The sequence below is a fragment of the Carettochelys insculpta genome, chromosome 12 (genome assembly GCF_033958435.1).
Source record: "Carettochelys insculpta isolate YL-2023 chromosome 12, ASM3395843v1, whole genome shotgun sequence".
NCBI lineage: Eukaryota > Metazoa > Chordata > Testudines > Carettochelyidae > Carettochelys > Carettochelys insculpta.
The window spans coordinates 15852775-15877752 of record NC_134148.1 but is presented as its reverse complement, the minus strand read 5'-3'; the positions used below and the strand labels follow the sequence as shown (position 1 = coordinate 15877752).

General features: G+C 38.8%; 1 protein-coding gene across 1 annotated transcript in view; it reads right to left on the bottom strand.

The window, feature by feature from the left end:
* Positions 1–1917: 1917 nt before the first annotated feature.
* The window catches only part of LRRC49 (leucine rich repeat containing 49), a 112135-nt gene continuing 89074 nt past the window's right edge, over positions 1918–24978 (bottom strand). The window contains 5 exon segments of the mRNA XM_075006730.1: positions 1918–2728; positions 5775–5928; positions 9844–9953; positions 14681–14866; positions 16454–16691. Coding sequence (XP_074862831.1) covers positions 2525–2728; positions 5775–5928; positions 9844–9953; positions 14681–14866; positions 16454–16691 — 892 coding nt within the window. The 3' untranslated portion in view covers positions 1918–2524.

Below are 24978 nucleotides of genomic sequence, written 5' to 3'. Positions count from 1 at the left end.
CCCTGAGATGCTTGAGTCTCTGTCCCCGGTCGCAATTGCCCTCGGGGGTACGAGATCGTCTGTGGGGATCTTTCCCTAGTAGATTGCCGATGGTGTCTATGCCCCGCGTGGTAGGGGCGACCATGGCAGTATAGGCACTGTTCTTGGGAAGGTGACCTAGACCACTCCCTTGGTGCATACCCTCTGCATCTGGGGGAGGGAGATCGTCGAGACACTGGAGAGAGCGATTTTGCATAATAGTCCAGCGGTTCAAACCCCAGGAAGGGTGAAGGTAGTCCCAGCCAGGGTGAGGCTGGTTGCAAAAATGGAGAAGGGGGCTCCGGGTAGGCTAGGGGGGACCCCTGCCTTCTGGTTGGAGTCTGCAACATAAGCGGAGGGCTGTGAGAAAGCAACTCCACAGCCCTGTCCGGAAAGGGGCTGCAATGCCTCCTCTTGTGTGCAGCCTTCCCCCACCCTGGAGGAGGTAACTCCGCCCCCTGACGCACAGGGGATCCCGTCCCCGTCCGCACGTGCGGTGTCCTTCGGTGCCTGCAGGCTGCGTGTCTGCGCACTCTGCACCGCCGGTTCCCCGGGGGTCGGTGCCGCTGCCTGCGGTGCCGCCGGCACCGGCGCTTGTTTAGCCGCCGCCCTGCCTGCGGTGCAGGGCGGCTGGCTGATTATCGGAGGCTGAGCCGCTTCCACATGGCTCTCCATGCCGCCGCCGATCAGCTGTTGCTGCGGCTGGGGGCTGCTCGCTCCTCCCGTCCCGCTCGCTGTTGCTACCGGCAGGGATCGGGCTGGGGAGGCTTTCCTCCGTTTCTGCGCTGATGGGGTGAGGGAGGCAGCTTTCCTTTTATGGGCCCCGGAGGGTCCCTCCTGCTGCGGCCGCTCCGGCACGTCTGGCTGGAGGGCCTTATCAAAAAGCAGCATTTTAAGCCGCATCTCCCTGTCTCTCCTTGCTCTGGCTGTTAATTTAGCACAGAAGGAGCATTCCTGTGCAACATGGGACTCCCCAAGGCACCTTATGCATAGACTGTGCCCATCGGATGCTGGCATCGCCTCTCGGCAGGACTCACATTTTTTAAATCCTGAAGAGGACATTGTTGGTGAGTCTTTCAGTTGTTAAACGGGTACTTAGCACCTTCTCTGTGCTGTTTTCCCCCTTCCGATGGCCTGCCGCAGCAGGAGGGCTGATGGCCCTATGCTCCTGGCCTCCGGCGCTTGTTACTGGGACTGGATTGAAGCTGCCCCGCTTGTAGTTTGTTTGTTGCTTTTGTTTTTTTTTTTTTGTTTTTTTTTTTTTCAAAAATAACAACCAGCTAACTTGCAGTAGCCTAAGTACTTGAAAAACTTTAAAGAAAAACAGTTAAAGCCATTGAATACGCTACTTGGCCTTAGCCTAGTTTGGATTCCGTCTGCATCCGACGGCGGTTAAGAGGAACTGGCAGGGACTGGATCGCGCACATGGCCAGGAGTGCGCAAGCGAGCGGCGCGCGCCGGCGCATGCGCGGTCCGGCAGAAACTGCTTGGAAGATCCGATCTGCGGCGCCGGGCAAGCCCGACACCTATTGTGGAGCACCCACAGGGACACTCGAAGAAGAACTCCTACCTGCATCTTTAGGCATATAAATATTTAAAAGTATGTCCCTAAACATTTATAAGGAAATAGCCTAGTTCAAGATTTTAAAAAATATTGTTTCCATGCTTTATGTTTTAAATGAATGTGGGGTGAGCTGGAAATTCATCATTTGCTAGCCAGAAGGCAGAATAAATGTCATGAATATTTTGTATATATACTGGCATAAGAATGATAAAAATCAGCAAAGTCCTCTTATTTTCCTATGGTATATTACATAATTCACATTTATAAACACATGCAAGCAAATTAATAAAAAAAATCAGGAATTAAAACTAGCACAACAACGTATTTAGTTGAGGATCTTAAATTAGTTTAATTTTGATAAAATGCACTCCTTTTATAACAGTACTGAACTGTCAACATGCAGTTTTCCAATCAGTGTATTAAATAATATTAAATCTTAAATAATTAGTTTCAGGGTATGTAAACATAATAATTTATTAGCTTCTGCTCATAAAAACAATATTCTTAAATGTGAATTATTTCTAATCACAGCAGCAAATAGTCAAAAAGTAAACAACTCAAAAGTGTTCAATAAAAAACATAATGCAAGCATCAGAGTGTGAACTCATTTCTTGAAACCAATGCTTTAGCACTAGACCAGCAACAACAAAAAAGCAAAAGACTTCATAAAAGGTGGAATCACTGTCAAGTTATTTCTATGTCATCATTTGAGCTAAAGGTGCACTTAAAATTTGTAGATGAAAACTTGCATAAAAGAAAACTTTTTTTTTGAATACTAGAGAGAAAAACATTAGCTGCAAAAAACAGAACTCACTGAATTTAAAAGCATCCTTTAAAAACGAGTCCTACAGTGACAGTAATTTCCTATTTTTTTATGTCTTTGTGAAACATACCATACAATACTGAAACCAGCAGCTTGCAAGTCAGCAGGAGTCAACTTTGCTATTTTTGATCAGTGATCCGCTGTAAGCAGAGTTTCATGTAGGAATTTTTATTGCGTATTTCTATCACCGCATCCCTGACAAGCTCAATGAACAGCTGAGGCCATAGCTTCTGTAAAGACTCATTTTTCATATTGATGTCAGCAGCTTCTTTCACTAAGTCTTGTATGTATGTCTGGCAAAAGTTCTTTCTCTCCTTGATTTCCTGGACGGAAGAAACATCACAGATTACATAAGACAGACAAAAAAGGCCAAATAACAAAGTTTTATTAAAATGCGTCAAAAGAACTTCAGTGACTCAAAGAAAATAGGGATCTGCACAAAAAAAGAACCCTCCACACTTGTCTCTAACAAATGAATTTAATTGCAAATTGTACAGCCATTTTTTTAAAAATAAGTAAGGCCACAGATCCAAGCTTTACAACCATTTAACGATCCCCTCACAAATTATTTCAAGTGAAATTTCATTTGGAAGTAGCAATGTTAACGTCTCTAACAGAGCTTTATTTTTTGTTGCTGTGGGGGGATAGGAATTATGCAAATTGCTAAGTTTTAGATTATTTATTTTTAAATCTAGACACTGCAAATGCATTGGCTTGCTTACATAAAATGTCAAACACCAAAGTACACCACGGTAGGAAGTAACAAACTGGTGTACATGATACTTTCCATATTTTCTCTGGTGTGTATACTGTACATGTAAATCTTCATCAGTAAAAATAATTTTCATCTTTTCCAATGATTATAGAAATTTACAGATAGGCAAAATAAGAAAAATATGCTTGAGAAGCCATTAGAATTTGATTTAAGGATATCTACTTTGTATAATTTGAAATGTAATGTTGACAATATGTTTTAACACTTAGAAAATGTCAACTTTTTCAATCTCAACATCTACTGTCAGTAAATATGGTCTGACCCCTGTAATATTCCACACCCATGAAAATTTAAAACAGAAATTGAAAAATGTTAAAAACCCATAATTTCACTCAACTATGAAAATGTGAATAAAAATGAAAAAAATCTTTAAAATATTTTTTCCACCAAAATGTATAAAAAAATTGAATTCTGACAAGCCTATGTATAACACAGAGTATGCAATGTACAAAAGCCATCTGAACTTCCAGCAGCTAATTTCATGCCACAAAAATACATTTGGAAGAGCTTCTGGAACCATATTTTACTCATTCTTCAATTATACTAATTCCTTTTTATGGAGGATTTCCATTAAATGCCATAACAATATTTCCTTTGAATAGTTATACTGGGGCTAAATACACAATCCATCTGATTTACAGTGTTGTTAAAAATATTAGGACATGGCTTGACCCAGAAATACAACATGGAACATTTTTTATGAGAGATAAAGTAAATGCTTTCCAGCTGCTTAGTTTAAAAACTTATTAATCAATAAGCCTAATCTACTGGCTTCAGTAATTACATCTGACTTGATCACATTTACTATGTTAGTTAACTGTTAGTGGGAAGCAGAAATTGGCAGCTATTGCCTATCTTGCTTTTCTCTTGGGAAAATCAATAAAATCAGCAGCCACATATGGAATATCATAATGAAGAACAAGGTGTGAATTACTATACTGGCAATGAAAACACACATTTTTATATAATCACAGAAACACCAAAGCATTATTTTATTACTATCCTCAGATTCTGGTAAAGTGCAAATAGGTGTGCCTCACTGGCTTATATCATTAATTATTTTAAGTACCTTTACCATTCAGCCATCATTACTAGTTGTTTCAAAATTGAACAGCTTTGACATTTTTAATCTCTCCCATCACACCTCCATGCTGTAGTCTTTTTTTAGATGATGTGACCAAAAGTCAATGGAGTAATCAAGTTGAGTACGTACTGTTGATTTACTTCTAGCACTGTGATTTATATAACCCAATAAACCGGAGGTATAAGCAAGGGACAAATGGGACACTAGAATGTATCTCAGTAGGGACTGGAAACAGCTGCTATTAAAGGCTGACCCCTCAAAAGGAAGAGGAGGGAAAAGATGTTCTCTTTCTCTGCCTAACGACAAAGGTTTATAGCTAGAAAAGCAGACCTAGGTTTGGCTTACTGAAAACAAAACTGACACTTTATTTAAATTTAGGCTGCATTAAGTTTATTTTTTCTCTATCCAGATTTAAACAAATTTTGTCATGATTATATTACCCCAGGATTGATCTGCAAGGCTCTCCACTATTAACCTTTTCCTAAGATGAGAAATGATTATTTATTATTAAACAATGTTGTCTATCTCAGTCTTGCTTTAAGCACATTAGATATATTTCTCTGCATAACTGGGTCTTGGTCTCTTAGGAGGCCCTGTATTAAAAGCCTCTGTTTAAATTTAAGGATTCTAACATGTGATAGAAATGACTGTAGCCTTATAAAAGCTGTGCTGATTCAACCCTACTATATTCCATTATTCTGGGTACTTTATAATTTCACCTTGAACGGTACCTGAAACAGACAAGAAAATCCAAGTAAGATTACACTTGCATACTCCATGGTGCAAGTCCTGTACGCTGAAAGTGTGATCCACACCTTTCTCAATATGAGTAACACTTTTTAAGGGATACAGTGCTGACCACCTTGCAGTTCGGTATTATTGCTATTTTTATAGTGGTAAAATGAACTTTTGGATCATGTGGTTGAAAAATAAACATAACTATGATATGCAGGGTTACATAAAAACTAACACTTAAAAGATCCCACTAAAACTGATATTTAATAGAATTTCATGGGTGATCTTTGTACACAGGGCTAATAGGACACGTTAAAAGGACTGTATGATGATAGTTTCTGAGCATATACTTATGCACAGTCCCAAACTCAGAGAGAGTTCACATGCAGGGGAGAACTGGACTGAGAGCTTTGGGGTGCAGGAGAAATTACATGGATTGCCCTTCGTGGAAACCAGCAGGAGCCATGCAGGCACACCTGAAAGCAGAAACTGGTCTATATACTTTATCTGATAAATATGTATTTATTTTAACTGTCCCCACTTGCAGATATTTTATGGCGCCATTGTGATAACATGGATATTAATAACTGGGCCTCAAAGAAGTCTGGAAGTACCTCGTAAATTCTTTCAGTTGATAAAAGTGAATAATGCTACTTCAGGCATCTAAAATATATGAAAACTGATTAAAAATTAAACAAGTCACCCAGAAGACAAAGATTATATTTGAAACGTTTCAGTATATATGATTTTCCACAGGATTTTCTAACACATTTACCTCAAGCTTTTCTGTATGAGACTCCTTTGTAGTGTAATTCAGTACAGCGCAACCTGCACTTTCTCCTCCAACTCTTCTGCTGTCATTACTTTCTTCACTGATGATCCCAGATTTTTTCCCTTTTGACTCTAGCATATAACAGAATTGCTTTTTCCTGTAGAAAGACAGTAAAAAGATTTACAGATTTAATTATGTCAGGCTTAAATAAAATGCAAATACTTTTTAGTGATTTTACATAGTACCACCCCCCTTCCTCCTTTGAACGTTGACTTATGGAGTTTTTGGTTTATTGCATCCTGTGACCTTGATATATAAAGAAGGTCCCAGAGATATTCATCAATTATTTTGTCCCATAACAACTGAAGACTATTAAATCAAATGCTTGTTTGAACACATACCATAAGAAGTCTCCAAAATGGGGGAAAAACCTCACAGCTTAAGGTACTTAAAATAAAAGTATCCACAGAAATCTAAATTAATACTGAAACTTCTTTTCCACAAACTTCTGCACACTTTTTATTTTACAACGTCAAACTCAAAATTGTTAATTCAACTATAAAACAGCCATGAAAATGATTTCCGTGTTTTCAGTATGTAACTCAGTAAGTACTGCCCAATATATGACAGCGGAATCAGAAAAACAGTAAAACTATGTGTATGGATATGTCCTATATCAGAAATGCATATATAACACTTAATATTAGCCAAGGTATCTCTGTGAAACTTCTATGGCCACATTCTATTTGTGAATCAAGAAAGTGCTCAAGACTTTTGCACTGTACAGAAAACCTTCCATTTTCTTCAGTAATTTTATACTGAAGGAATTGTGTAATATTTGTTATTTTACTTATAGAGAGATTTTCAAGAGTATGTTAACCTGTGTATTCAGGCCAAATTCTTAGCTATTTATATTTTGTCTATATAAACTGCCCCTGAAGTTTCAACTGCATAAGACTGTCTTATCTTTCTGACCTCAAACTGCTAACCAGTAATGCTACAAATTGGTAAACATATAGGCTATTTCTTAGATAATTGCCTCTACATCCTTCTCTTTTCATTTCCATTTCATTCCTGTTCCCATGACTGAAGCCCTTTGGCAATCACAGCAAGTGACAATGGGAGCAGGCTTGTGCGGCCAGAAGCTTCTAGTCACAACCTGGCACAGAGGCGTCAGCTGCACAATGGTCGTCCCACTTTTGGACAAGACAAAAGTGTGCCCTGGCAGCTGTAACTGTAACTGAGAAGCCCTGTTTAGGATCCACTCTGCTCACCCCTAACAATGTTTGTCTCAACCCAACCTGCTTAGTAATGATGGCGGGGGAAACACCTTTCAATTTGCAGGAGCAAAAAGAATTAGAAAACATTTACACTTAGATTTAAAATCAGGACAGCCCAACAGTCCTCACTGCGCAAGAGCTGAGGTGATTCAACGCTGATGTTTCTGCTTTGAGTGAGACCAAACCAGCTGATGAGGGCCAGATTAGAGAAATGTTTGTTTGGAGGGGTAAACATGAATATGAGCACTGCATGCATGGTGTCAGTTTTGTACCACAAATAGCCTTAAGTGCAGCCTCAGCGAGCACCCTACTGGTGTCAGCAAACAGGTAACAACACTACATCTTACGCTGGCCAAAAACCAGTACACGACAGTAGTCAGCTCCTATGCTCCCACCTTACAAACTGATGAAAATACCAAGGAATGCATATATGCACACCTTGATAGCATCACTGGTGATATCCCTAGAGAGGACAAGTTTGTACTTTTTGGGGACTTCAATGCCAGTGGAGGTAATGACTAGCACCTGTGGAATGGTGTCATTGGGAGGGAAGGTATGTCCACATCACTAATTCTATGAATGATGCTAGACCAGTCATGGATTATTTCCATTATGTTGCTCAAATAAGCACCAAGGCATTTTTTCACCCCAAAAAAACTCCACAAAAACATCAACACCAGGGTTTTAAAGGGCCATCTTCCAGCAAAGCCTTAATGACAATCTATGCAACCAAGATCCACCAGAGGAATATAGTCAGGCATGGTCCTTTCTGAAAAGCACTGTCCTGGAAACCTGTGGTGAAACCTTGGCTACACCAAGCAAAGAAACCAGGACTGGTTTGATACTAATGATGAGGAGATCCAGGACCTAAATTATGTTAAATGCAGAGCTTTCAAAGTCCGGAAGAGCATACGTCACATCTCAGCAGAAAAAACATGATTACAAGCTTGCCAAGTCCAAAGTACAACAAAAAATTAGAGCCCTCAAAAAACCTGGTAGAAAGAAAAAGCAAAGGAAAAACAGGCCTATACGAACTCCAACGACAGTCATGAGTTCTTTAATTCTGTTATGACAACTTAGGGACCATTAAAGCTAGGTGTCACTTCCTTGTGATCAGCAGACGGACATCCCTTGTTAAGCCCAAATATGGCATCAATAGCTGATGGCAGGAATACTTCAGCCACCTGTTCAACCATGACGCAAACGTAGATGATGGCATTTTCATTGTGATCACCAGTCTGCCCATCTGTGTTGATATGGACTGTGAACCCTGCATCTGTGAGATCCCAGCATTCATAAAAAAAGAAGACAGACAACAAGACCATAAGCACTGATGTAATCCCTGCCAAGATATTCAAACAGGGAGATCCATTCCTGCTGTTGTGCCTATATTCCCTCACTATGATTATTTGCAGATAACCATACCTAGTGTGTTCAGAAACACCATCACAGTAACCATCTTCAAGAAAGGTGAAAGGATGGATTGTGGAAACTACTGTGGGACCTCCGTGCTTTCTACTAGTGACAAAATTTTTGCCTGAGTCCTTCTGAACTGTCTGTTTCCCCTAGCAGAAGTAGTAATCACAATGCAGCTTCCCACCAGGGTGAGGAACAACTGACATAATTATTTCCCTATGCATAACGCAAAAGAAGGGTCAGGAGCTATATCAGCTTCCATACCTGGCATTCTTTGATTTGACTAAAGTATTCAACTCCATCAACCACAAGGTCCTGTGGAAGATCATGCGACACTTCGGCTGCCTGCCAAATTCATCAACATCCTATACCTCTCACACAACATCATGCAGGCTGCGACACTCAATAATGGCAACACAACTGAAACAACTGATGTAACCAATGCATATTTGGTACGGGCTGAACTTCCCTAGTCTGGCACCCTCAGGAGTTCAAAATAGCCATGCAGTAAGAGAAATTAATGAAAATTCTTAGTGTAAATATTGACTGGTAAAATGGTTCTGTCGCAACATACTAAATATGTATACAGTAAAAGGTTTTATGGAAATTACTTTCTGGGATCTGATTATAATATTGTAAGTGAAAAACAATATTCCCTCATCCCTATGCCCTTCCGGTTGCTAACAGCCAAGACCACACTGGTAAATATAGTCAGAACCATATATGCTCCAGGCCACAGAACTGCAGGTCCCAGGGTGCCTTGGGTTCCTCCATCATCTCTTGCAGGCAGGGAGAGAAACAGGACATGGGAAGGGTGCATTTGTGCCCTTTGCAGCCCCCACTGTGTATAGCCTGACTATGAACAGTTTTTATATCCTGTAAAATGAAGACAGATCAAATTTGGTCTCACACAAACCAATATAAAATCTACTTTTGATCTTCCTCATAATGGTAACAGAATACCCCAACAGTCTCATGGTATGTATAAGGAACTAATGGTGGTCTGAAAAAACGGAGGTTAACTTTAAGTATTTCTAGTGCACTCTTAAGAATCCAGGACCTTTGACACTATGAGACACTGCAATGTAAAGTGGCATTTCCCTCTCCGATTACTTTCTCTATCATCCTAGAAGTTCACTGCATATATCAATTTGTAAATGAGTTTTTGGTGTGTTTTCTTTATTAGCTACTTTAATTTTTAAAAAATCAAGTTTTTTTTTTGAAAGAACTAATTGATGAATCTAGCCTAAACAAAAGGAAAAGTGGACTGATTTAATGGTTAATTTAATTTTAACACACTTATACAAAGTTATGGTAAAAATATAATTTCTATGGCTAGAAGTGTCCTTTCTTAAACCACATAAAATAACTTTCACCTGGATTCTCCAAGTAACGAAAGCAGGCGATACTGGGGCAATTCAGAAGATGCTACATATGCAAGAATGCCAAAGAGCTTTTCAGCCAGTACTATATCATTCTGTGTAACCTGTGAAAAAATAAGAATGAAAAATCCTCAAACAGTAAAACTTGATTATGCTCAGAATTGACCAACACAAATGAAATAAGTTAAAATATGTCCCATAAAATACTACATCTTAGAGACGTTCCAGCCATATGTAAAGAAGGGAAAGATGTATCTGTTTGACTTTTTCAAAACTTAGATTTACTTTTGTTGGCCTCAAACATATTCAAAGAGCAATTAAACAGATTATTTTTTCTTGTTTTCCTTATTATTTTCTAACAACTTTGGAAACCTTGACTCATACAGCATGATACCTCATTATACTGCTTATTGAATGACCAGTTCCTCCCCACTATTTCAGTCCACACAGATTAATTCTTTACCATATCGTATACATTTACAGAAAATATTGGAATAGTTTCTGATCAAGTTGTGATGCAAACATGAAATGTGTCCAAGCTCTTAAATGATGAAAGATAAGCCACGGTCTTTCTAACTTTGACAGCACTATGGGGCAGTCTTCACAGAAAGATTACCTTTCCCCCCACCCCCATAAAGGCTAACTGGCTAGCCATTCTCAGTTCACAAAGATTAATCCTTCCCCATAATACTTTACTTTCTTAAACATGAACTATACTGTTTCCACAGCATAAAGTCAAAGATGTGTCTGTAAAATAATTTCCCACTGTTACTGAAATAATGTGTACTTTAAACGTTTTGAAAACCTAATTCTTTTTCCCCCCAAAAAACTCTCTAATGATGCTCCCCAACCTCCAAGATCTCTAAATAAAATCTATTCAATTTCAAATAAAAATGAGCAAAACAAACATTCCCCTTGTCTGATGTTTTCTTTTCCTACATCATGTTATGCAAGTGTAAAATTCCCCAAGGCAGTCATGTGCAACAAACAACTTTTAAATAAGAATGCTAATCTTCAGAGAAACCTCTGGTGTGTTCTTGGTACTATTCACCACCAAAGGCTGTAATGCAACAGCACTTAGGGAAGTTCAGATGCATAATCAGTGCTCCTTATTAGCGTACTACAAGATTTACCCAACATTGCTTGGGCCCACAATTTTTGTTTTTTGAAAAATAAAATGATAATGTACACGTTTTATTGGAATCATGTTCTGGGGCAGGGCTGGTGATGAGGGGTTCAGTGTGCAGGCTGTCCTGTGGAGCGAGGACAACCCCTTTCTCACAATAGCAACTTGGGCCAGGTGAGAAGCACCTCTCCATGGCCTCTGCAGCTCCAGCAGGCGGCATAGCCAGTAGAGGTGTGCATTTCCATCAGATGGGGAAAGTGCAGGCTGATCTGCCTGCTGCAGTCCCCAGCCAGAGTGAGGAATGCAGTAAACTGCACTTTCTCCTTCCATCCTGATGCAGGACAACAGCCAGTAACATTCATGCATGGATCAGGGAGGTGCTTCAGCCCCACCCTTCCCTCTTGATGCATGGGGGGTGGGGCTGGGCGGCTCAGAGCTGGGGCAGTCTCAAAGCAGAAGTAGTGGGACATGCCCCCAGCCAACCCCTTTCATCTGGCTGGTAATGCTGTCTCTTTTCTGTACCGTTTTATGAGAAGCAATCCCACTCCAGGCACAGCCAATTATCCTGGCACAACCAAACCCTATCTTACTTTAAGTTATAAAACAGAAAGCTGCAAACCAAATTTGGTGGTCCTAGCTCTTATCATTTAAGAGGAGTTCTTGAACAAACCAGCAGACAAACTTTCAAATATATAGTAAATAATAAGTCAAGAGACAATGCATATAGTATGCAATAAATCTACTCTGTTATATGCAAATCTGCTGATACACATTTTCTTAAGTTTCACAAATTAATGTGCACTTCTCTGTTATGCAGTCCAGGGGTTTGTCTAGATTAGGAAATTTACACTTGTGAAAGTAGATTAAAAGAGGGTTGGGCACTTCACAGCCAGCCCATATATTAGGATGAGTTGTAGGAGCAGACACCATTTTTAGGGTGCTGTCACTGGTTAGCACACAGCTTTCCTTTGAAGTCCAGGCCTCGCTCCTGGATAAGTTTCATGACTTTCCTTTCAAACCTGAGTTTGCTGACAGAGCAGACTGGTAGGTCTAATTGCTTAGACTTTTTTGATGAGGTGTGGGATGAGCAGGGATGATTTATCTTCTATTTTCTTGAAGCTGTAGCCTGAAGAACTCTTTAATATCTAAAACCATCTTTGCACTTTAAATGGTGCAGTGAATACTGTATGGAGTTAAACAAAAGATATGCACAGTATACATTGAAAAATAAGTTTTAAAAGCTATGGTCAGTCTTAAAATCCCAACTTTGTAACAAGAATCATTTATAACAAAGAGTTCATGATCACTAAATTGAAAGGAAAAAAACCTAAATAGTACAGTATGAGGTTATTTCAAAATGTTCTCCTAGAGCTATGTTTAACTAAGAAAAATTCCACACAAAAATAAATATTAGAAGTTTAATGACTTATTTTCTTTTTAAGAGACACTGCAATTAAAGGGAGGTATTTTTTATTTCTTCTCCCCCCGCCCCCGTGGGAGCTTTTAGTTCAGTTTAGCTCTTTAACCTTCCCTCCCTATGTTGCATGATTAATGTGTGTTGGAGAGAGCTAAAAACAGAGTAAATCAAAGTATTCAGAAATTTGAATTCTATTAGTTAACAGAGTCAATTTAAAACAAATTATAATGGCCACTTTAAAATAAATAGACATTTAAAATCTACTAATTCCAATCTGAGTTTAAGAATGTGATTATTTAAGTTTCTGATGGCTATTTTGTTAATAAGAAACATAGAAAAACAAAGGCAGCTCATGAAATTCAGCTTCCTTAACCTTTAATGCATACCTCATCCATGGTGTTGCTCAAATACTTACATGAATTAATCATAACTTTTTGGAATTATACTCTACATAGATGGCTCAAACACTGTAACCCTGCCCTTGGTATAATCATTTATACCAGTATCAGAGGGATAGCCGTGGTAATCTGTATCAGCAAAAACAATGACAAGTCCTGTGTCACCTTGTAGACTAACAGATCTACTGGAGCATAAGCTTTCTTGGGCAAAGACCACACATTCTGACGAAGTGGGTCTTTGCCCATGAAAGCTTATGCTCCAATAGATCTGGTAGTCTATAAGGTGACATAGGACTTCTTGTTTCATTTATAACAGAGGTTCCCAAACTGTTGTCCACAAGCTCTAATCAAGTGGATTGCAAATAGTTCCCTCTAAGGTGCACACGTAGGTGGCTGCAAACCACGTAATGAAGGGCTGCTCACATAATTAGTGGCTTCCAAAGCAAGGCCCACTAAGTTGGTGCCGAGACACTGGGTCCTCACAAGTAAGGTGGGGTGGTAGCCTTGAGAGGAATAAAAGGTAGGTGGGAGGGGGCAATAAAGTGCAAAGAGGGGGTGGAGAAAATTTGTGATGTGCAGAGCTGCAGTAACCACAGAAAGAGGCGACTTTCCCCAGCTCCAGTACTGCAGTCCTCCTTCCCAACTGCTGTGGCAGGGGTTGCTACTCATACTAAAATATGAGTTGTGCGCTTTTATTTGTAGAACAAAAAAACTCTTTAATTATTGAGGGGGCTTTATATAGCACTTTTATCCGAGTTCTCTACAACAATTACCTAATGATACAAACAACATTTCGAAAGATCAGTAAGTAGTCTCCACCCTAATCAATTATTAAGCAGTCCTCAAAACAAAACAAAAAAAAAACAAACAAACAAAAAACCCACAACAACCTTTGAGAACCACAGATTGACATAAATGCAAAGTGAGGATTAAAGTCCTGCTAGGTGTTGAGCATGCTGGCCATGAGCCCACAAAACACTTCAGCACATATGTAAATGTCAACCTGGCAAATAAATACTGAAATATAAGCATGAGATTAAAGTGTTGTATCAGGTGTACAGTTCTCAGCACATGCCCTGATTCAGTCCTGGGTTCAGGACAGGTGTTTTAATTTATTCAGATGTGATGGCAGTTTTTATACTTGTGCAAATGAGCACTCATATTATCATATTCCCTTTCTTTACACTATAAATGATTTTCTATAAGAGGCAAAAAAAAGGGGGGAGGGGTCCATAAGGATAGAGTGGAGACGTGAAGAAAATATTTGAGATTTTACATGTATGTGGCACCTGCAGTTGAAATACTTTATAAATAATAATATGCTGTACTGACATCAGTTGTTAAGTATACTTTTTGAACACATATCCCCACACATAGGTGCCAGTATTTAAATTCCAGTACCAATATTTAAATTCCAGAGAAAAGCTTGTTGCTGAAGAGATGAAGTGTATGAATTCTTAGCATTTAAACAAACCAACAAACAAACAAACAAGCAAGCAAGCAAGCAAACAAGCAAAGAAAAACAAATTGAATTATGTTTATTTATCACATGTACTCCTTATAGCTCAGGAACTGGGTTGAATTTGGTTTTCTTTGCAATTACCAAGAGCTATAGCAATGCTAGCTATTTTCTGGGACTACATAACTAAAACAACAGATTAAGTTTGCTAAATGCAGAGCATAGTACATTATATGAATAAGTATACCCCTGCTCTTTTACTTCTGCACAAGAAAGAATGAAGTGGCTCTATGCATTTTATGAATATGTAATCAAAATTTATGAAATAGGATCCTGTTCTTTACAATAATGATCATTCATTTTATAGGAATAGTTTTGAGAGGGAAGCAATACACATTTTGCATTCCTAAAAAAATATTGCTTCCTCTTACCTCAATTCCATTTATCTTCTGCAGATTAAAATGGTTCAGTCTAAACAGTACATAGTATTTCCACAGAGTAAAGTTGACAACTGGATTTCCCTGAGGATCTACGGTCAACTGTTCAATGCGACGCACCTGTGCTAATGCATTAAACTGTTGCAACATGACAATATTAGTCTCCTTAAACTTCAGGTGCTATAACAAAAAAACAGACACAAACTACGTTAAACCTACTGAGGAAAACACATCATAACAGATAAACACAAAAAAACTACAGATATCAAGCTCAGAATTAGAACAGCTCCATTCCATGCTACTTCAGTTCTCTTCAACTAGCTAGCTTTAGGGTCATCTAAGCAAATGAGATCACTTAAAATGCAGTTTTTCATGCCTCTTCAAAACAAAGTGGCACATGAAGCATTTAAAAAGAAGCCCTCTCCCTTTTGCGTTCAAGAAATACAAATAAAATTAGAAAATAGAAGAGATCTCATTGGTACAGACACTCTGATGCTCTGAGAGAGAAAACCATAGCACTTAAAATCGTCTTCACTTGAAATGATAAATGAGCACTCATAAACACTCTTTCTTTATAAAAATGATATAACTGCATCAGCGTATTAAATCATGTAAAAATACAATACTGTAGGTATTAATTGGTTTGTAAATTTTCAGAAAGGTGTGACCATAAATTGTTCAACTATGTATAATGTCATGGTCACTTAAGACAGAAACTTTGCATTCACTCTTAAGTTACAGGTGTATAAGAACAATCATCACCATTTCTTTCAGATGACTGGTTTAATCTCACATATTTATTATGTCATCATGTGACTCCTTGGGTCATTAGCAATAAAAGGGGCAAAACTCCATACTCCACCATAGAAAATTTGTTTCAACAAGATTTCATTAAACTCACTGTTTGCAAGCAAATAAGCATGACACATTTTGAGTATGCAGAGTTTGATTGCCTCCTGATTGTACTAGCTGTACAATTCCTAGGATCACTCAGTTCTGCTCCTTGCAGCACTGTTTCACTAGTACCCCTAGAAGGAGCACTGGTGATAAGCCAGATAGCAGAATGAGATGCTGGGGGAAAATGGGTGGTAAAAATCTCCGCCTGGATTTTGCAACCCTCACTGGAAAGAGTTACCTAAGTTGAAGCAAGTAATCAGAAACCAGAAACCAAGAAGGGAGCTATGAAGGTATATGAGCCACCATATTTATATGCTGTTAGACAATTTTATGTTATTTGTTTTGAATTTTCAGCCTCATTGCCTGTAGGGAATGAGACTTTGCACATTCACTTTTTTTTGGTTTAGCAAGAACAACTGAACTTCAGAGTTCTTTGCTTAACCAGCACCACTTCTGATCTCTGTCTCCAGCTGCTCAGACCCTTTCCCTGATACACAAAACCTATGTCTTGATATACAGAAATAATAAATCAACAATGTGGAAGCTCTGTATGTCCACCTCACAATTTGGGAACTAGTTTCTATTTTATGAAGAGCCAAAAGAAATGGTTGTGTCAGACATGAATTTCCCACCCAAGTGGAATCTCTTAATCCCCTGAGAATTCTTACCCAATTCTCTTGCTCAATCAAGAAGGCCTTGTACGATACAGACAAAAACTGAACAGTTATACAAATAACCCTAATTCCTATACATAAGTGATTATAGCCTGAAAATGAAAGATAACTTTACCAAAATAAAGTGTTAATAAACATCATCCAAATATTTTGTAGCTAATCAGGCTGCGCTGAAGTCTCAGAGGAAATGTCTTACCACAGAATTAGGAAATCTGATTTTCAGTTTTGGTAGCACTTGAACAATTTCATCAAATTCTATGAACGTAAAGGAGACTGTGGTGACAGTCCCAGCCGTCTGAACACTCCAGTTTCGATCCAGGGATTCCAGCGCTCCAGACCCATAGAAGTAAACAGTGTCTCCCTCCACTTCGACTAAGTGAGAATCAAGAACAGATAAGCCTTGTACTGCATTACTCAGTACTGTATCAAGAGCCCTGTGAGGGGAAACAGATATAATATATAAAAAGCAAAAATTCTTCTTTAACAAGGCAGAGAAAATGCCTCTGACACTACTAATGAAACTAAAATAATTACATAGTCATCCATTTACCTAAGTAGCAGTTATACAAGTGCACCATATGCAGGGTATAAGCCTTTGTCTGCTACTTATGTGAATCTGAGATTATAGGACTCTTTTGGTTTGTTTTATTGCTGGTATCATCATAAACAGTGTTCTCTGACACATCATGGCATAAATCTCCATCTAGGCATATTAGACAAATTGTTTTTTTCTAAGTAGGTATGCAACATAAAAACCACACAAAATGCCAGATTAGTGCTTCTCAGGATATTGTATATAATATACACTGTACCATGGCATCCAACACACTAGCCACATCTGGCTATTTGGTTGGTTGTGTGTGGCTAGTTTGCTTGAACAATACATTCATTTTCAGAATCTGCAGTACACTCTTTCATATCAGACATTCTTTCATTTAGCACTCTCAACTCTCAAATAACTGGCATTTTAACCATAAGTAAATTTTAGTTTTGTTTTCCATAAGTACAGTATAGTGAAAGTAAATACAAACAGATACAGCAAATACAGTCTAAGTTTATAATGTACACTACTACTGTTGTTGGTAAATAAAGTACTCTGCATACACTTGTTTGTTTCTTAATATCTAACCTTATTTTTGTTTAATGTTATGAATTGCTAGGTATACTGCTCTATGATCCAAAAATTTTGAACATCTGGCAACCCCCTGATCCTGGGGCTGCCAGATATGAATGAGTTTACTGTAGTGGGTACCACTTCACAATTGATTGGCCACCACAGGTTTATTAGAAATAAAATATTACAGAAAAAAAATAACTAAAAAGAACATTCAGGTTGCTAGGAAATGTGAGAATTAAAGTTGCCTGTGTAATATTAATTTGCTCCTCCTTTGATTGCTAATTGTGGTTCAGTCTTTATACATACGATCACAACTTTTTCCACAGGACCCCTCATTCAGTCCACTGTATGGACAGTGATTTATTAATGAGCTGCTATTCAAAGTTTTTGCTTTATCCTCACTATTCAATGTATGGCCACAGGCCTTATTTACTGCACATTATTCAAACTCTGCTCAGAAGATAGAAGTATTCTATGGCACTCATCATTATAGTAGCTGCAAGCTTCAAAAACATTAATTTATTTTTGCAAACATGAAATGAGGGGTATTATTGTCCTAGTTTTACAGCTGAGAAACACACACAGATTAATATCAAAAGCATCTACTAATTTTGAGTGCCTAATTTGAGATGTCTGGGACTTGATTTTTCAGAATACTTACCATTACACAGCACTTTATATATTCAGACATAGCATCTATTAACTTCTGTTGCGGTTGGAGAGGAGAGAAATAGTTTGACATCTTCTTATGAAGAGTCAAAACAAAAAAGCAGTCATGTAGCACTTTAAAGTCTAACAAAATAATTTATTAGGTGATGAGCTTTCATGGGACAGACCCACTTCCTCAGATCTCCAGCCCTTCCAGAATATACTCAATATATAAAGCACAGAAGTCCAAAAATTGTTATCAAGGTTGACAAATCAGAACATTGTTATTGTTAGCAAATCAGATAGAAGAGCAAGAGAGAGGAGTGAGGGGTGGGTAAGTAAGTGTTAGATCAAACATTGAAGTATGTAAAAGAGTTTACACCATTTACAGTCAAGCCCTGAGATACAATTGCATCTGCTCTGATCCTGCTGACAGAGACCGAAAACTACAAGATCTCCACCAAACACTCATAAACCTTAATTACCCACTGGGAGAAGTAAAAAAAAAAAAAAAAAAGACGGCCAGACAAACACCCAGAAACCAACTACTCTAAGATAGGCCCAAAAAAAACAGTAATAGAACACCGCTCTTTATTACCTACAGCCCCCAACTCAAATCACTGCAATGTGTCATTGAAGACGTACAACCTATCCTAAATCATGATGCCACACTCCAGAAGACCTTAAGTGACAGGCCTGTTCTCTCTTATAGACAACCTCCTAACCTTATGAGGATTGTCACTAGCAACCACAGACTATACCACAATACTACTAATCCTGGAATTTTTCCTTGCAACAAGCCCCGTTGCCACCTTCGTCCACATATCTATTCTGGAGATTCCATCACTGGACCTAATTACATTAATTATAGAATCATCAGCACATTCTCCTGTTCCTCAACTAATGCTATCATGTGCCAACAATATCCACATACTTTGTACATAGGACAGACTGCAAACATTCTTGGCCAAAGAATGAATGGACGTAGAAAAGACATCAGAAATCTCCAGCTACACAAACCTATCAGCCAGCACTTTAATGGAGTAGGCCATTCTGTTAAACACCTGAGAGTTCGTATTCTACAGAAAAGAGACTTTAACAGCGCATCTACAGAGGGAATATTCGGAACTAATATTCATATTCAAATGCGACACATTAACACGTGGTTTGAACAGGGACAGCAATTATCTGACCCACTACAAGGGCTCTTTTTCATACTTCGATGTTTGATCTAACACTTCCCCATCCCCACCTGCCTCCCTTGCACTTCTACATGATTTGCCAACAACGATAACAATTTTTTCATGATTTCTCAACCTTGATAACAACTTTGGACCTCTGTGCTTTATATATTGAGTCTGTTCTGGTAGGGCTGTAGATCTGAAGAAGTGGGTCTGCCTGACAAAAGCTCATCACCTAATAAATTATTTTGTTAGTCTTTAAAGTGCTACATGACTGCTTTTTTGTTTTGATAGATTACAGACTAACATAGCTATCCCTCTCATTTCATGAAGAGTGTTACGTAAGAGCCAGGCATTACGATTAATAATTAATTTTTAATTTAATAGCCAAACTGAAAATTATTTAGTTGGTTCAAACAAAAACTGTTTTTTCCCATTTAAAAAAAAAGACTGGAAAAATTTCATTTGTACTGAATGGAAACACTGAAATGGTTTTGACAAGTGTCAATGCTTTTAAAATTTTGTTTATGGTTTTATCCCAGGCAAAACTACATACTGAATTTGAACTGAATTCACTGCAATGTTCAAAAAAGTGTTATTTGCTATTAATATATTGTCTAGCTTTAGCTCTGAGTATTTAGCATTTCTTCAAAGAAGTCCCAAAGGTATGAAATTAGCCCCCCACCAGAAAGTGAAAGAACACACTATTAATCATGGCCTTTTCAAAGTGTGGTTTAAATGACTTGTTTAGTATCAAGTATCCCCAGCCTCTGTTGGTCACAAATGGGGAATGTGCATGCCTTTTCCATTCATTCCCTCTGTGCACCTGACACTGGCCATTGTCCCAGATGGGATATTGGACTAGATGGATCTTTGGTCTGACCCAGTTATAGCTGTTCCTATGTTCTTACATTCACAAAGGAACTCTGTGAAGATAAAATCCTATTTGTAAGGGCAGTACTCAACTAGACCAGTACTACAGGGAGATCAGACACATGCTTTCCCAGACAGTCTCATTAACATTTGCTGACTGCAAGAGTGGTAAGACTCGGGAATGGGTTTCCATTCCAGGCTTTGGAAGATACTCTCGTTGAAGTAATCTTCTGTTTCCCTCAATTTTGATCCACTCTTCCTTCTTACCTGTCAATCTCTTCACTTCCCAATTCTCTTTCTTGCCTCTGGTTCCTTGTCCCAGATTCTTCTTGCCTATCCCATTCCAGTATTCACTCCGCAAGGTTCTCATCCCAATTCTAGTCTCCTTGCTCAACTGGTCCCAGTTCCCTCCTCCTTGGCTCTTCATCTGATCTGTCTCCCTCATTGGCTCCCAGTCCCAGTTTCCCATTCAGTGTCAGTCTTACCCATTCCCAAGCTATCCATTCCTTTGCTCACCAAGTTCCACTTCTTCCAACATCTCAATCCTTGACGAATCCATATCTCTTGAATCCATCCCCACTGCTTTCTAACCCCAGGCTCCTTGCCGAGACAATCCTTTCTCCAATCCCAGTGCCCTCACAACCCAAATGTCTCCCAGTTCCTTCCCTACTATTTCCCTCCCCACATCCCAGTCTTAGCCTCCTCACTCTCCCACCAGCTTCTACGGCCAGTCTCCTTACCCAGCCAACCTCAGTTTACCCTTCCCCAGCTCCCAGTTTCCTTGTCCAGGTAGTCTCAGTATCCCCTCTTATTCCCAGTCATTGTTTTTCTCTCACCCCACTCAGGTCCCAGCTTCATCAGACGTTTGTTTTGGACTGGCTCTGTTCAAAAATTTGTTGATGAGACCATGCTGGAAGGGACTGCAAGTGCTTTTGAAGATAGGACTGTAGTTCAAAATGACTTGGACAAACTGGAGAGATGGTCTGAGGTAAAAAGGATGAAGTTCAATACGGAAAAATGCAAAGTATTCCACTTGGGAAGGAATAATCAGTGTCACACATTCAAAATGGGAAGTGACTGTCTAGGAAGAAATACTGCAAAAAAGGATCTAGAGGTCATAGTGCACCACAAGCTAAATATGAGTCAATAGTGTGACGCTGCTGCCCACAAAAAAAAGTAAACATAATTCTGGGATGCATTAATGTAAGTGCCATATGCAAAACACAAGTAGTGATTCTTCTACTCTATTCTATGCTGATTTGGCCTCAACTGGAGTATTGTGTCCAGTTCTGGACTCTGTTTTCCAGGAAAGTTGTGGACAAATTGGAAAAAGCTCAGAGAGTAGCAATACAAATGACTACAGGTCTAGAAAATATGACTATGAGGGATGACTGAAAGAATTTGCTTTGTTCAGTCTGGAAAAAGGAAGGCTGAGAGAGGACATGAAAGCAACTTTCAAGTACCTAAAAGGTTGTTATAGGGAAGAGGGAGAAAAGTTATTCTCCTTCACCTTTGATGATAGGACAAGAAGTATGGGGCTTAAATTCCAGCAAAGAAGATTCAGGTTGGACATTAGGAAACACCTCCTAACTGTCAGAATGGTTAGCCACTAGAAAAAATTGCCTATGGAGGTTGAAGAATCTCCACCATTAGAGAAATTTAAGAGCAAGTTAGATAAATATCGGTCAGGGATTATCTAGATGGTGTTTGGTCCTAGTGTGAGCACAAAGGATATGGCCTGATGACCTCTCAAAGTTCCTTCCAGTTCTAGTAGTCTATGATTCTCTCAACCTATTGCTTTACTTCCCCTTTGTCCATCTTTTGTTCCCTATAATGTATTCACATCTGATAATTCCCTCCTCCACATTGCCTGGATGATAGCAGGGAGGTCACAAAGCACAGAAGAGAGAGACTCCCTGCTCTCATTTCCTGGGCCTGGCTCCAACCTGGATTGGAGAAGCTATCAAACAGGAAAAGTTTTTCTGGGTGCTCCTGCACGCTCTAGTCTGGTACATGGAGTTTCTTTGTGGAGAATGTGCATGATCAGTAAGGACAGAGTTTCTGGAAATTTTAGTTGTTAAAACAGAAGAAATATCTACTGAGCAAATATGAACTACTATTTTTCCAGAGGCTTACACAGTGGCCAAATTTGGGTAGATCTTCACTGGGACACCCTTGTAAAAGAAACATCCTTGAAGCAATCCCCCTATCAAACGTAAATACCTTGGTCCATAAGCATTAGCACTTAAGCACTTCAAACAAAAGGTCTTGAGGATTTTAACATGGGGGAAAAAGCACTGTTCTCAGAAAATGCTGAACTATTTTGGCTGAAATCTCCCCCCCCACCTCAACCCCAAAAAATATTTAGCCTGAAGCAGACAGCTGGCATTGAAAATCTCAGCCCAAATCATTAATGTACATGAAGTTATAAGCAACTGAAACTGAAGTCTTATAAATAGAACTTTTGGACAATCTTAAATTGTCAGTGCTGCCCATAGTATGTAAAATATGCATGAACAAACACATATATAAATGTATTATCCTCTCTTCCCTATGAGCATTTACTTCCTTTCCAACACTGTATGAACGCAAAGTTATAAATACTCAAAATACTGCATTCTCTCTATTTTTAGAGACCTCCTAAGCTTTGTGAAAATCAAAAGATTCTTTTCATATCCCAGTATAGGGATGATGCATAGACATTAAAGACTAAACTATGGTCTGTAATTTTACTTTTGTGTGTTTTAATATCAGTGGCGCTACACCAATTGACACAAGCTAAAGATCTGATCCCATTTTTTACATGTAGCAAATATTGTGGGTTCATATTCTTTCCTTGAAGTACTTTAATCTTCTTATAAGTTACTTTTATAAGTTCAGATAATGCATTAACATAAGTATCATGTATTAACTAACATACACAGCTAAATGAGGAAAGGGTATTTGCTGGCTGGGACATGACTTGACTCCCTTATTTCTACACATGAATACTGACAGTAAAGTCTACCAAAGGCATACGTGGCCCTGCCTCAGTGCAGGGGACTGCACTTGACCTCTGAAGATCACATGCAGTCCTAGATTTCTTTGGTTCTGTAAGTGCATACCCCACCTTCTTTTTATGATATTTTGAAGACAGGCTTAGATTTTTTTTCAAGCCAGAAGGGACCATGATTTCTCCTCAAGTCCAACTGCCTACATAACACAGGCCACAGAATTCTATACAGTTACCCCATGTGCTGAACCAAATAACTTGTGTTTGTCCAAAGTGTATCCTCCAGAAAATCATCCAGTCTTTATCTGGATACATCAACAGATGGAGACCTATCCCTTCTCTTGGTAGTTTGTTCCAATGGTTGGTGGCTTAAAGGCAAGGCAAACTTTAAAATAAATAATTTCTTGGAGAGCTGTTCCCACCTCAGGAAGTGTGGGAAAAATGGAGATTGTGACTAGATCCCTTAAGAATATTATTTTCAAAACTCTCCGACCCCTTTTTCCAATTAAAGAAAGACATATTTCAGCTATTACACATGGGATCGAATGGGCCAAAGACCACACTCTGTGAAAGCAAATGCTATTTTAAAATCTCTAATTTCAAGACAGAATTTGGCATGCTTTCCTTTTCCAGCACATTCAAATACGAGTATGCTTACCGGTCAGTATTATCTAAGACTTGAAGTCAGATTTCCAGTGGAAAAGAAGGATGTAAAGGCATACTAAATTGTCCTTTTTTCCTCAAGGCACACCAGACTTTAAGGAACCTCAGTATTTCCCTTTAACCAAAGAAAGGGTCCTGTGTTTCCTTTTAGAACTATCAGCTCTTTTCAGCTGGAAACTGAGGTCCCTCTCCTCTCTCCTCAATTAAAACTACTCAAGTACATCTAGTTGCAGCCAACATAAAACTAGGAGAAGCCAATGAATGGCAACAAAACTATGATTTCTGTATACTCTGGGGGAAGAGGTGTCAACACTGCAATAAAGACCTGCAGCTGGCCCTTGTCAGCTGATTTTGGCTCACAGGGCTTGGGCTGAGGAACTATAAAATTGCAATGTAGACATTAGAACTAAGGTTGGACGCTTGAATTCTGGGACCCTGCCTCCTTGCAGGCCAGCTACAGGTGTTTAATAGCAGTGTAGACATACCCAAAGAGGCTTGCTGACCTTTTATTTGGTTTTTCATTTAGTTCTGAAATTGTAGCAGAAGCTTGTTAAACCTGCACTGAAACCTTTTCACCATCATAACACATCATAAAGGGAGTGCCACCAGTTCCCTTGATAATCTCACATTATAAGGTAAAATGATGTCCTTAGAGTATCCTCAATCATTTTATATTGAAATGAGAAAGTAACATGAGTTTTCTCAATAATCTTCCATTTCAACATATTTTTACAGGGACTGGGTCTTAAGTTAATATTATATTTGTAACATTCTGAATTATTGTAAAACAATACAAGTACAGTATTGGAAAATGCAACATCTCCACATGTACACTGTTAAGTTTCAGCTCAAATCTATTTGATTTTTCAAAATACTAACAGGCAGAAGGATCACAGTGGCAAACCATGAGGAAAGTTGAATTTTAAACAAGTAATCAATTAAAAACTGAATAATTAAAAAAGCATCGGCTAGTTCCTGTGTGGCTACATAATAAAGCTTATGTAGAAAACAGAATAACTGAATGCTTTGAAATACATACATCTGCTATTTTTGCAAGGCATACCTGAAACTTCATATTGGTACCTCCATTTGATCAGATTTAACATAAAGTGCTGCTGATGGATGCATGTGTTTGGCCTATTGGCGCTAGACACAGTCATCGATTACAAACTCCCAAAGGAATAAATGCAGATACCAACCAATTGGACCTGCTTGGGTTGACAGACAGCATAACCTGGAGCCAGATA